Genomic DNA, 13,415 nt, shown 5'->3' on the forward strand with positions numbered 1-13,415 from the left:
ACCATGCTTCACGTTCTGATGCTGCCACCACCATGCTTCACATCATGATGCTGCCACCACCGTGCTTCACATCATGATGCTGCAACCACCGTGCTTCACATCATGATGCTGCCACCACCATGCTTCACATCATGATGCTGCCACCACCGTGCTTCACATCATGATGCTGCAACCACCGTGCTTCACATCATGATGCTGCCACCACCATGCTTCACATCATGATGCTGCCACCACAATGCTTCACATCATGATGCTGCCCACCACCGTGCTTCACATCATGATGCTGCAACCACCATGCTTCTTGATGAGGAGAAGGTTTTTGTGATGATGTGCAGTGTTCATATCTAGATGTAGCCAATCAGCTCAATTTTGGTCTCATCAGAGCAAACAACCTTCTTCTAGTTGGCTTCAGAGTCTCCCACATGTCTTCTGGCAAACTCTATTTGAGATTTTTTCAAACAGTGAGTTTCTCTTTGCCACTCTTCCATAAAGAATTGACTGGTGAAGAATAAGCAACAGTTGTTGGATGCTCTCCCATTTGAGTCTCTGCAGCTTGTAACTCCTTCAGGAGAACCACAGGTGTCCTGGTGGCCTCATTACTGATTTCTTTCTTCCACATTCAGTCAGTTTTTGAGGACGACCTGCTCCAAGCAAATTTAACATCTGCCATATTCCTTCCATTTGATGGCTTTCACTGTCGTCCAAGGAATATTCAGTGGCATGGAAAGTGTATCTATAATATGCTTTCAATAGCCTTTTCACAGAGTTGTGTAGAGCATTCTTTGTCTTCATAGTATAGTCTAGTTATAATCTGAAGTACTGATTCACCAGTGAGTGGACCTCCATAGTCAGGTGTCTTCATAATACAATCACTTGAGACACTTTGACTGCGCTCATATAGTCTTTGTCTCACTAATTCTGTGGATCCTAGCATGAATTTGCTGCCCCTGTGTTGAATTAGATGAGTCACTATTTATGCAATCACTGATTTATATATTATATTTGCAAAAATATAGACTCGCCTTTGTAGAAAGTTGTTTTCACTTTGACATAAAAAAATTCTTGTTGAAACATGGTGAAAAGCAGTAAAAAGAGAAGCCTTCTAAGGGAGATGAATCCTTTTTTATAGGCACTGTATTAATTTATGGACAGAAAATTAACAAATGCTGCCCTGAACCTTGCCATATGACTTATTGTCACTTGTTGCAGTTGTATGAGCGAATAAGGATGATTATTTTGGGAACTTGACATGGTTAGTTCTGCATGGGTTTGACACAAAACGACAAAAAGGCCCCATGAGATTGGTGGGTTTGAGTGAGCTTCATTGAACCTATCTTGTGTTCAGGAATATCGAGTCAAAAAGAGACTAAGAAACATTCTGACTAAGTTAAAAATAACTTACAGAAACGTTGCGTGCAATAGGCTGTAATCATTTAGTCCGCCTTCCACCTTCCCATGGACTCACTTCAGTCTTTCAAATGCCCACTGGAGAGTGGCATGGTGCTCTGACTGTCAACCTGATTACCAAACTAAGTAACATACAGGATAGATTTTACTATAGACCTCCGATGCAGACTAAACTGTGTCTGGAGTGCAGGAAATGCTGCTACTGTGCATTTAGAGGACCATAATCTGAAGTCAGGTAACTTAAAATGTCCCAACTTATAGTGTGTTGTGAGAAACATGACAAAAAGGTTGCCTGAGTACATTTAAGTCTGCTGCATATTTTTTTCTTTTTAGCAACAGCTATAAAAGGACAATTGTAGAAGTGAGGGAAGGAATTATAGAGTTAGAAATGTCACAGTTGTGGTTGTTCACTGTGTATTTTTATGGAAGGATTCTCATATCAGCTCTGTTGGGTGTGAACTACACTCAACAAAAATATAAACGCAACACTTTTGTTTTTGCCCCATTTTTTATGAGATGAACTCAAAGATCTAAAACTTTTTCCACATACACAATATCACCATTTCTCTCAAATATTGTTCACAAATCTGTCTAAATCTGTGATAGTGAGCACTTCTCCTTTGCTGAGATAATCCATCCCCCCTCACAGGTGTGCCATATCAAGATGCTGATTAGACACCATGATTAGTGCACAGGTGTGCCTTAGACTGCCCACAATAAAAGGCCACTCTGAAAGGTGCAGTTTTGTTTTATTGATAGGTTTATTAATCCTCTTAATAAACCTATCATCTGTACATCAGTGTTCGGCCTATGTATCGAACACTGACCAAACACTGTTCTTGTTTTTCCTCAATGGGAGCTCACCAAACAAGATTTTTTTTGGATTATACTGTCAGATATTAACCCTTAACCCATAATAGCCCTCTTCTTTTCCAGTGAACTACACAACACATTTAGATGACTTATAGCTGCACTGTGAGCTTCAAACATGCTGCGACACATGACACACAGATGAGATACAACAGGGTTTTAATGTGATAAAGCTTTTCTGATTTATGGGACCTTCTGTCTGCGGTCAGGTGATCATGGTGACCGGCGACCACCCAATCACAGCCAAGGCCATCGCTAAAGGTGTAGGCATCATCTCTGAGGGCAATGAGACGGTGGAGGACATCGCTGAGAGACTGAACATCCCTCTGAGCCAAGTTAACCCCAGGTGTGTGTGTCAGGGGAGATTTTGTGCTGTGTGTGCTCAAGCGTCTAAAAGTGACTTTTTCTGTGACTGTGTGAGTGGTTAAGTTTAACAGCGCTGATGTCTCTGCAGGACATGTGTGCATGTGTTTAAAGGAGCAGTTAATCTGCTTAATCGAGAGTTCGATGCAAAGATGGGTACTGCTTTAATGTCTGTCCACTCAAAATGAAGCTTAAGCCAACAGCTTAGTGTAGGATAATATCTGCCTGTACTGTAAAAAGGAAATTCTGCAGAAAATGTCAAAAATCTGGCAGCAAGATTGCCAGAAAAAAAACACATAAAAACCTGTGAAATACTGCAATTTTTAAAAACTGTGAAAATAACAGCAAGTATTGGTGATCAATCATGATATTTTTAGCTGATTTAAATGCAGTCAACAGTGTAATTTTACACCCATACTATAAAAGAATGAATTACCATTTGCAAACATGCAGATTTTTGGATGCTATATACCATTTTGATCTGTTCTTTTCTACCATCAGCATGGGAATTAATATGCATTTTTATGCAATTTACTAGCTATTATTTGTAACTTCAAAAAACAGGCAAAATCTGCCTGAAAACCAGTTTAAAAGACTGTTTTTCAATCCTTAATATACAGAGGTGTTTTTTTCCCCCACATAATGGCACATATCTCTAAAGTATCAATATTTATTGCTCATTGAAATGCACTGAACAGATTTTTGAAGTGGACATTATTTACAGTTTTGGCCTGTTTTTTTTTATTGGTTGATGTGTAAATTAATACATCTTTCTTGAATTCATTAGTTATTATGTGTAACTTAATAAAACAGGCAAAATCTGCTTGACAACCTGTTCAAAAAAACAATTTTTCAATCCTTAATTTACAGACTTTTCCCCACATAACAGCAAATATCTGTAAAAAATGTAAAATAACAGTATTTTTTGCTGATTCAAATGCACTAAAAAACTAATTTCACAGTCAAACATTGTAAAAGAACAAACAAACATTTATAAAAATTCCGATTCTTGACGTGAATATTATTTACAGATTTTACTTGTTTTTTTATTGGTTGATGTGTAAATTGATCGATTTTTAGTAGTTATTATTATGCATAATTATACATAATACATATTAATTATGTATAATTTAACTAAATTGAAGAAATCTGTAAAAAAAAAAAGTAGTATTTTTTTTAATATTTCTGTAAAAAAAACTTTTAAATAAGCATTTAAAAAACAACGAAATAATAGACTAGCACATCTACTAAAGATCACTGATGTTTCAGGAAAAACTCCTGTAATGGAGAACAAAAAAGAAGAAAAATCAGAAGTACAGTAAAGTAATCGAAGAGAGATTCCTGTTCTGTATACAGATGATATATAATGTCAACTCGTGATATGGAAAATCATAGTGACAGTACAAAGCAGACGCTTGATTGAGAGATTCCAGGTGATCAAACTCTCACTTTTACACTTTATACACAATGAACAAGTGTTAGAGTTGCTGTGAGGCAGATTTTGTTACCTTTACACTAACATCAAAATGTCACACTCTTTCTCTCAGCATAAAGCACGAAAAGGTGTGTTTTCTGCTGTCAGATTGTGTATGAGAAACACAAATTTGAGGGGAAAGGAGCAAAATGTCACTGCCTCCTTTTGCATAATTGTCCTCAGTGTCAACGACTCCTTATTCATATAAATGTGTGTCTTCTCCAGGGATGCCAAGGCCTGCGTGGTGCACGGGTCGGACCTGAAGGACATGAGCAACGAGTACCTGACGACTGCTGAAGAACCACACTGAGATCGTGTTCGCTCGCACGTCTCCTCAGCAGAAGCTCATCATCGTAGAGGGCTGCCAGCGACAGGTCAGCGGCCAGAGGCTGGTGTTTGTCCAAATGTGGGCCTTTTTTGAGAGCTTAAATGAAATGTGTGTGTTTTTGTGGTTGAATGCAAGCATTTGTGTGTTTGTGTTAAAGTCTGGGTGAATGTGTCTAATTGTTGGTTGTGTGTATGAGAGTGTAGTGTGTGTCTATGCCATTTAATGCTGAATATGGCATCTGTGTATGTTTTTGTGTGACTCCTGGTGCAGGTCGCCGAATGTGCAGGGTGTGCTTCGATACGAGTATGCATCTGTATGATATATGATTAAGTGCGTTTTAAACTCATATATCGAGCTCAACATAAAGAAAACGCTTGGCTCTTATGAGCAAGAGGCAGAAATTAGAAGTGTGTACGCACTCGCACACGTCCCCATATATTGAGGTCATGCTACAATTCACCCCGACTCACTCACTCTCACTCCGTGCGACTGAATGATTGCAACTCAATTCCATTTTTCATTTAATCTCCCCAGAGCTGCTTTGAAAAGACATTATTAAGACAGAAGGGGAGGGGAAAAAGAGAGAGGGAAGCGGGAGAGAGGGGAAGAAAGAAAGCTTAAATCACGGCACTTATCTTTCTCCTCTTGACACTTTTTGTTCGCCGGTCCTTGCGGGTACAAGGGGGCGATCGTGGCGGTGACAGGCGACGGCGTCAATGACTCTCCAGCACTGAAGAAAGCCGACATTGGCGTTGCCATGGGGATCGCCGGCTCCGATGTGTCCAAGCAGGCGGCTGACATGATCCTGTTGGACGACAACTTCGCCTCCATCGTCACCGGAGTGGAGGAGGGTGAGTGTGGAGACAATGATGTTGTGGAGGAAAAAGGGGTAAAAAATTGAACAAAAGGAATCAAAATATCTATCAGCAAACCTTAGAGACTCAAGAATCAACATTTTATGTATAATTCTGGTTGATTTCACACAGTATTTAACAAAAGGAAGAAGACTCCTCAGTGGAATTAGTCAGCAAAATTAGGACATCAACAAACGACTTTTTGGAGACTCGGCTTCCTGAAGACTTAAAATGAATTGAAAGGGCAAAACATTCAAGGTTTAAATGAGTATTATCCAGAAGAATAAAGAAACAAAGATAGGACTAAGCAGACCTGGCATTCAGAGGTCTCTATTAAGCAGAAAAACTGCCTTTTTTTGAACACAGCTTTAATGGAAAAGCCTCATTGTAGCTGTCTGCATTCAGAGACCTGACAGACTTACATTCTGACCTACAATTTACTCAAGAAGACTTGAGTTACTCTGACAGACGTGATGTTTAACTTGCCTTAAGAGACTGTTATTTAATTTAAGTATCTCTGACTAATATGGTTGGGGAAAAAAATACTTGTGGCGTGGATATGCTGGTGAAGCTGTCGAAGTCGATCATTTTTATTCCTGGAAGTCTGGAAAAAGCACTCGACCTTTGACATAAACATACACAACTATATTTAAACAGTGTATGTAAACAGTACCAAGCAGAATCTACTCACCTGCTGGAGTTAAAGTTAATATAATATAACAAGATGTTTTTTTCTGTTTTTGATTGCCACAGGTCGCCTCATCTTCGACAACTTGAAGAAGTCCATTGCGTACACATTAACCAGCAACATCCCGGAGATCTCGCCCTTCCTCCTCTTCATCATCGCCAGCGTTCCTCTTCCTCTGGGAACTGTCACCATCCTCTGCATTGACCTGGGCACCGACATGGTGGGAAAACATCACCGAGACTGTTACTGTTTTTTGACGTTATTCGCGTTTTTATCCAGTCCTCGCAGCTCCCAACCACGGCATAATGTTTCATATTTATCTATCGCAGGAAACTCACCATGTGTGAAGCTAATTGTTGCTTCATTTTTAGTGATTCTTCTTGTTAGAAAAGGTCCTACTTATTAGCACGTTGCATAGCTAGAGGCGAGCTAAAGGTGACGTTAAGGAATGTAGTGTTAATTCTGGTGTCAAATATGAGCGCCTGAAGGTATAAAAAAAGGAACAAATGCTTGGTTTAATTTGTTACTCCCGTCCATAGCACAAAAATTTGCTTTTTGGCTCGCTGCCGACGTCCAATTGTTCAAGCAGAACAAAGAGTGGGTGACACTCACATACAGATTTACATTTCACAGCGCTGCCATTTTCAGATGCCAGTCTCTCCTTTGTATTTTCCAGCAGCAACAAAAAGAGTTGCTGGCACGCCGCTTGCCTGAGGGGCGTAATCCATCATTACAAAAGAAAGGAATCACAGGATGAATATATTCAGAAGGACTTGTTCGATTGTGTTCATTACTTTAACTTTAATTTCTCCTGCTTTCTGCCATTAGTGTGCACCTGAAACAGGTTCTTGTACAGCCGGCGAGCTGAAAGCAAAAGTTCTGCGAGTAATGAGGTGCATGTATTATAATGGTCTCGTAGGTGACTGCAGGTTAAAGATAAAGGGGAGCAGCTTGTTCACCTCGTTAATAAAGCAGCTGCACTTATTTTAGGTGACATCCAAATTGAACTTCTTTGCTTTCTTAGCAGCACGACAGATTTGTTCCTGTTGACAAATATTTACTTAACTGTCTGAGAATCTGCATCGGTAGGGTTTCTCTTTTTTGAAAAGCTAGATGATTGAAGTATAAAAGCATCTAATTTGTGCACTTGTTTTGCATATAAAAAAAAAGCCCTACCCTTCAAAGTAACACGTCTGCATGTATTTAACAACCGCTGGTGGAGTTGAGCAGCTGGATGTTTGCTTTGAAGAATAGGACTCCAGAATTTAAAAAATATATATTTAAACATTCTGAGAAAAAAAGTACCTGGGAAGTCTTTAAAGTGTGGTACACAAGTGAAAATTACAAATTCCCCCCTCCTCGTCTCCTGGTGAGGCTGTTAACAGCTTGTTAACAGCTTAGTTCAACTCCTGGCTACAGGCTCGAGGGCTCTGCTGAGATTTAGTAGTGACAACCGGCACTTGGAGTCTGCTGTGATTATTTTTAGCGAGCATGTGGAAAAAGGGATGGCTGCAAAAGATGTTTATCAAAGCTGGATGTGGCACACTTAAGGATGCTTCAAGACTGGGATTAAGATAGTGAAAACAATGACATTTTCTTTTAAAAAAAGCCCAAAACAACACAGCACAAGCACAAACTCAGACTCGCTGTATTCTCATCCTCGTCTCTCTGCATTGCTGTGGGTCAGGGGAGTGTAACGCCAAAACAAACTGGATTTGTTCACCGCAGAGCATGTGCTCAGTCTCACACAGTGCCAAGTCCCCACCTTAAATCCCACCTAAGTCCCGGAGATTTCCTTCCCTAAGTCACACATATTGCTCTGTTGCTTACCTGCTAAAACCAGCCAATATAAGATCTTTATTACAGGGACCTTTCTACCCTCCTACTTTATGAATGTCTTGAAATTCGCCATCCCTCTCTCTGCCCTTGTCTGCCTCTCTTTGTCACTGCCGTCGTGTCTTTTTCTTTTCTCTTTCTCGCCTCTCCTTTTCCTTTTTCTGTCTTTCCTCCCTTCACTCGATGACTGACTGATGGCGTTTATAGCGATAGGTTACGTCTAGCCTTTCATGCCGTCCTGTCTTTTGGGCCGATGCCACCGTGACAAATCCCTGCGCCTTTATTGCCCAGGCTGTTGAAAAGTGAACTCATTTCTGTTTCTCCTGCTGCCATTTCCTCCTCCAGGTTCCTGCTATCTCATTGGTATGAGACAAGCAGGAGAGCGACATCATGAAACGACAGCCGGAAACCCCCCAGCGGAACAAGTGGTCAATGGAACGCCTCATCAGCTGGCTACGGACAGGATAGGCTGGCATTCTGTGCCTCATAAATCGTCTGCTCTTAAACCAACAGTAACAGTGCCTCTTTTGGGGAAGTATAGTATAGTGAATACATAAACAACAAAAACACGACAACATTAAATATTGACATTTATCAGAAATTCCCGCATTTCTCGCCGCCTTGTAAATGTTTTGCGAGGTGCAGCTGAAGGAAAATAGATCTGGAGGTGAGCAGTAGGAGTCCCACAATTTTCCTCTAATTGTCGTGACATTTACAGCAAATTGAGAGCGGAGAGTGCAACTATTTTCTACTTAATCCTGGACATGTTTCAGTGGTTGGAGCCTCACTTGAGTGCAATGCTTTTTATCTCTATATATGGTGTGGGAATAGTGAGGAATCAAAGGCTGGCCCCATTTCATAGGCTGGTAAATAGGTCAAAATATGACAGGGGCCTCATTTGGTGACATACAGTTTAAAAACATGCCCAAACACAGCCAGCATCTCACATCTACTACCATAATTCTACTAAGTTGGTGGTGTGCAACCTCTGCAGGAAGCAGCAAATCACATTTACTGAATGCTGCTCTGACATTACAGTTTCGTGTTAGAATGTAGAACGAAATCAGCAAAAAGTGTAGCCCAGGTAGCCTACAACCAGCCTCTAACAACATGAACTGTGACCTAGTGTAAGGTTTCACTTAACAGCATAATGAACACGGTGATTAACAACCATCCTCGATCTGTGCTTGTGGAGGCTTCGGTGTATATGTGAACACTTAAGCTCTGGAATAAGACGTCCATCATGCTAAAGACGTCACGCCCACTCTGACAAAACGAATTTGCCAACATGAAATTAAAACTCACTACAGGCTATTATTTTAGTCCTCAGCTGTCTGGAGCTATTACTTACAACAAAGCAACATCGCAGAGGGCAGAGGCAGCACGATGTAATCACCTGTGCTGTTCAAAAAGAATATTCAGCGACAAACACCAAGTGGACTGTGTTTGGCAAAAAGGGCTATATACTCAAAATATGCACAGTTTAAAGCCCTGTTACTTTTCCAATTTGGCTTTAAAAATATCATTCTCATGTGCAAAAAGTCAGAAATGATCATTTCACACATAAATGTATATTTATACTCTCAAATTGGTTTAAGTATCCCACTTATTAGACTTTATGTTGTGGGTCTATAATTCCTTACATTTTTTTTTAAATCACTTGGCGATTTAGTATTAATTCCAAGAATTCTAGAAGATATTGCCTGTTCAATTTATAAAAATCCCATGAATAGCATAATATATAACAATATTTCAAAACTATAACAAAACTGTATAAATAATGACAAAATATGTAAATGATGAGATTTTTAGCAGATTTCAGTACACTGAGTGCAATTTTATGGTGATACATTATAAAAGAACAAATTACTATTCATAAGAATACTAGTGTTTGATGTGAACGTTATTTGCAGTTTCGGCCAATTTTTTATAGTCAACGTGTAAATTCTTTTATTTTTTCTGTGATTTTATTAATATTGTCTGCAATTTAACAAAGAGGGTATATTTGTAAAATAACAGTTAAAAAATCTTTACTTTTTTATTCTTAATTTACACAAATATTCTTTCAAATATCAGCAAATATCTGTAAAATAATAGTTTACAGCTTTATATCTTGCATTAAAATATGGATTTTTAATGTGGACATTATTGTAGCCTGTTCTTTTCACAGCTAATGTGCAAATTAATACTTTTTTCTAGAATTTTGGTAGCTATTATCTGTAATTAAAGAAAAAGTGGGAAATTTGTCACTGTGGTAAATAGTTCAAAAAATTACAGTAAAAACAGATTTTTTAAAGTGTACAGAGACGTTCTATCTAAAAGATAATATTAAACTAATAAATGATTCAGTGTTTTCTACACACAGCTAAACATGTATGAACAATGGTGTTTTTAATGATTTATGAAGAATGAATAAATATTTACTTTCGTTTTAAAAGAGCCATTTATTATAAATCACAACAATTAAGTTATCTCCATCTAAAATAACATACATTTTGCTCTGTTTTCTTTACAATTAGTACCGACTTACAACCCAAAGCATAAAACACTGACAGAAAATGTTAGATTGTTTTTAGGTATGAGATGCTACAGTTAAAGGAATATGTGTGTTTTTGCATTCATCCCTGATTAATAAGTGTGTGTGTGTGTGCGTTCTTTTTAAACCAGGTATGATCCAGGCTCTGGGTGGTTTCTTCACCTACTTTGTGATTTTGACTGAGAACGGCTTTCTGCCACGAACTCTGTTGGGCATCCGCATCAACTGGGATGACCGAGAAGTCAACGACCTGGAGGACACGTACGGGCAACAGTGGGTAAGAAGACAAAACACAACAACAGCAAGAACAACACAACCTATGAATAGTTCCAGACTCATGCAAGAGTAAACACAACGCGTGCTTCCGCCCTGCAGACCTACGAACAGAGGAAGATCGTTGAGTTCACCTGCCACACAGCCTTCTTCAGCAGCATCGTGGTAGTCCAGTGGGCTGATCTGATCATCTGCAAGACCAGGAGGAACTCACTCTTTCAGCAGGGCATGAAGTGAGTAGATGGGGTAACAACTGGGGATGAAGAAAACATGGCTGGAAAATACTGGGGGGGAAAATGACTGTACGATGTGATTAATTATAATTAATAAGAACTGATTCTTTCTGTCACTTATGGACTAGTTTGGAGGATTTTTTTTTTTTGGAAGTGCATCTGCATAGAAAATTAAAAAAGAATTTTTTACAAAGCTGGAAAAAGCAGCTTAGAACCGTTCTCATATCGCATAACATCCACAAAGGCATCCGTAAGACGTTTTTTATCTGGCTTGGGTTTGTCACACACAGCTTTGTGTTGGTGATTTAAATGAGTAGTGGCAATAACTGCAGAAACCACACACACAGTGAATATTTTTGATCACTGTCATTGTTTCTGCAGCTGAAATATTTCCAATACACTGATGTTGCGTTTGTTTTTGCAATCAAATCTTGCTTTTAGTGCGTCTGTCCTGGTTTTTTCCTCATTATTCAGTGCACGTGTGAAGTCTGCATGTCAAAAAATTTCGTCTGCAGCATATAAAATAAAAGCAACTCCAAAAAACCTGAAATCACAGCCACTTCTGCTCAACTAGACGTTATCTACGGAAGTAAGGCTGCACAATATTGAAAAAAAGTGATTTTATGATATTTTTTTCCTCTGTGATATTAAAAAAATACAGTAATTCTCATCAGAGTGGCTTGAATGAATAAGAACGGATCATTCTGGAGTCATTTGAGTGATCTGCATAGAAACATCTGCATAGCAAGTCAAAAGTCATTTTAAAAAAGCAATTTAGAAACTTTCTCTCATGGTGTAAAACTGGAAAAGGCATTGGAAATAGTTTTTTGATTTGGATGACATCTACATCTGGCTTTGGTCTTGCCATGCAGCTTTATGGTGCTAATTTAAGTGGTTCATTAAATCCATCATATTACCTTAGACAATGGCAACAACTCCAAGAAACCAAAATCAATATAATTAAATATATAATTCAAACTTCATCTCTTGTTGATAAAGGATGAAAAAAACCCTTCAAGAACCCTTAAATCAGGGTCAGTTCTGCTCCACCAGACTTCTCTTGCATGTTAGTGATGAAAAAACAAGAACCGTGTGAGTTTATTCTTGGTATCAAGCAATTAAAAAAGTTGTAACGTGACATCTTTGAATTAATTTGCACCTCAGATCACAATGTTGATCCTGAAACAAATTATCGTGCAGTTCGAAAGTTTTTTTCATTTCCTCAGATCTTTTGTCATGTTATCTTCATTGCTACCTCATTATTCTGGACCTCATTAGCCCGTATGAACCTCTTCCCTTTTCTTCCTTACTTCCTGCCCAACAGGAACCGGATCCTGATCTTCGGCCTGTTCGTGGAGACCGCTCTGGCTGCCTTCCTCTCCTACTGCCCTGGAATGGACATCGCCCTGCGCATGTACCCCCTGAAGTAAGCTCTGTATATGCATATCTCCACTGAACCGAAAAATAACCTCTTAAAGACCTAATAGTCTGCCATTAGACCGCCACTCTCGACTTCAAATGAAGTCCGTGATCTTCTTAAACACCCCGTTGTTATCCTTAATATTCAAAAATGGCTCCAATGAATCGACTGTGACTCACATTCGTCTCTTTATTTCCTTGCTCCTCTCAGGATCCTGTGGTGGTTCTGTGCCTTCCCATACAGCCTTCTGATCTTCATTTATGATGAGGTCCGTAAATTCATTCTGCGGAGGAACCCGGGAGGTAAGAACTTATTAAGACAAACCAAGATTAAAAGGGTGTCTGGCTTATTTGTCTTGTTAATAAGCTGGGGAAAAAATCGTCAAATGATGTCAGTGCAACGTCTGACAGTGGTATCTCCAGAAACACGTGCTATTTCAACACGGTCTCACGGGGATTCGTGAAACTGTTACGTAAATTTTTTGTTTCTTTTTCGTGCGCACCAACACGATTTCGTCATGTTTTTCGTGCCGCTCACCACGAAATGTTTTTCGTGTTGCTCACAACGAAACCCGCTGTGGTAATCACAGCTGAAAGTGGTTTATACCAGCGGATTCATGACGATCTAAGCTGTCCATCGGCGTATACTGCTTGTGTGATCGCGTTTGCGGCCGCCGGCCGCCGGACATTCTTTAAATTCCTATGCAAATTGGTAAGTGTACCACCGGGTTATGGTTAGGTTATGGTTAAGTTATGGTTAGGGTTATGGTTAGGGTTATGGTTAGGGACGATGTCATGCAAAATATAGCGTTGGATTCGCCATGGTTTTACATTAAAAATATAATACACACATTCGTTTGAAATACGTTCTGGGTGGCACGAAAAGTCCGCCGTTTAAAATACATTGGTGCGCATTTCGTGGTGAGCGGCACGAAAAACATGACGAAATCGTGTTGGTGCGCACGAAACCGAAACAAAAATTTACGTAACAGTTTCACGAATCCTCGTGAGATCGGGCTGGCTATTTTCTATCAAGGCCTTTTCTCTCAGTTTTGCTACTGTGAAAAAAAAAAAAAAAACCCTAAAAGAGTAGACTGTCCACTCCTTTAAGGACAAACTGATTGACAAAGTCAC

The 13,415-nt window shown here is 39.4% G+C and overlaps 1 protein-coding gene across 1 annotated transcript in view; it reads left to right on the top strand.

The window, feature by feature from the left end:
* atp1a2a (ATPase Na+/K+ transporting subunit alpha 2a) overlaps positions 1 to 13,415 on the top strand; it is a 58,802-nt gene that overhangs the window by 42,119 nt on the left and 3,268 nt on the right. The window contains 10 exon segments of the mRNA XM_051953311.1: positions 2,487 to 2,623; positions 4,340 to 4,402; positions 4,404 to 4,488; positions 5,125 to 5,293; positions 6,050 to 6,204; positions 8,166 to 8,246; positions 10,445 to 10,633; positions 10,732 to 10,862; positions 12,187 to 12,288; positions 12,493 to 12,584. Of these exon segments, the coding sequence (XP_051809271.1) occupies positions 2,487 to 2,623; positions 4,340 to 4,402; positions 4,404 to 4,488; positions 5,125 to 5,293; positions 6,050 to 6,204; positions 8,166 to 8,246; positions 10,445 to 10,633; positions 10,732 to 10,862; positions 12,187 to 12,288; positions 12,493 to 12,584 (1,204 nt within the window).

This window comes from Acanthochromis polyacanthus, chromosome 9 (assembly GCF_021347895.1).
Source record: "Acanthochromis polyacanthus isolate Apoly-LR-REF ecotype Palm Island chromosome 9, KAUST_Apoly_ChrSc, whole genome shotgun sequence".
Lineage (NCBI taxonomy): Eukaryota > Metazoa > Chordata > Actinopteri > Pomacentridae > Acanthochromis > Acanthochromis polyacanthus.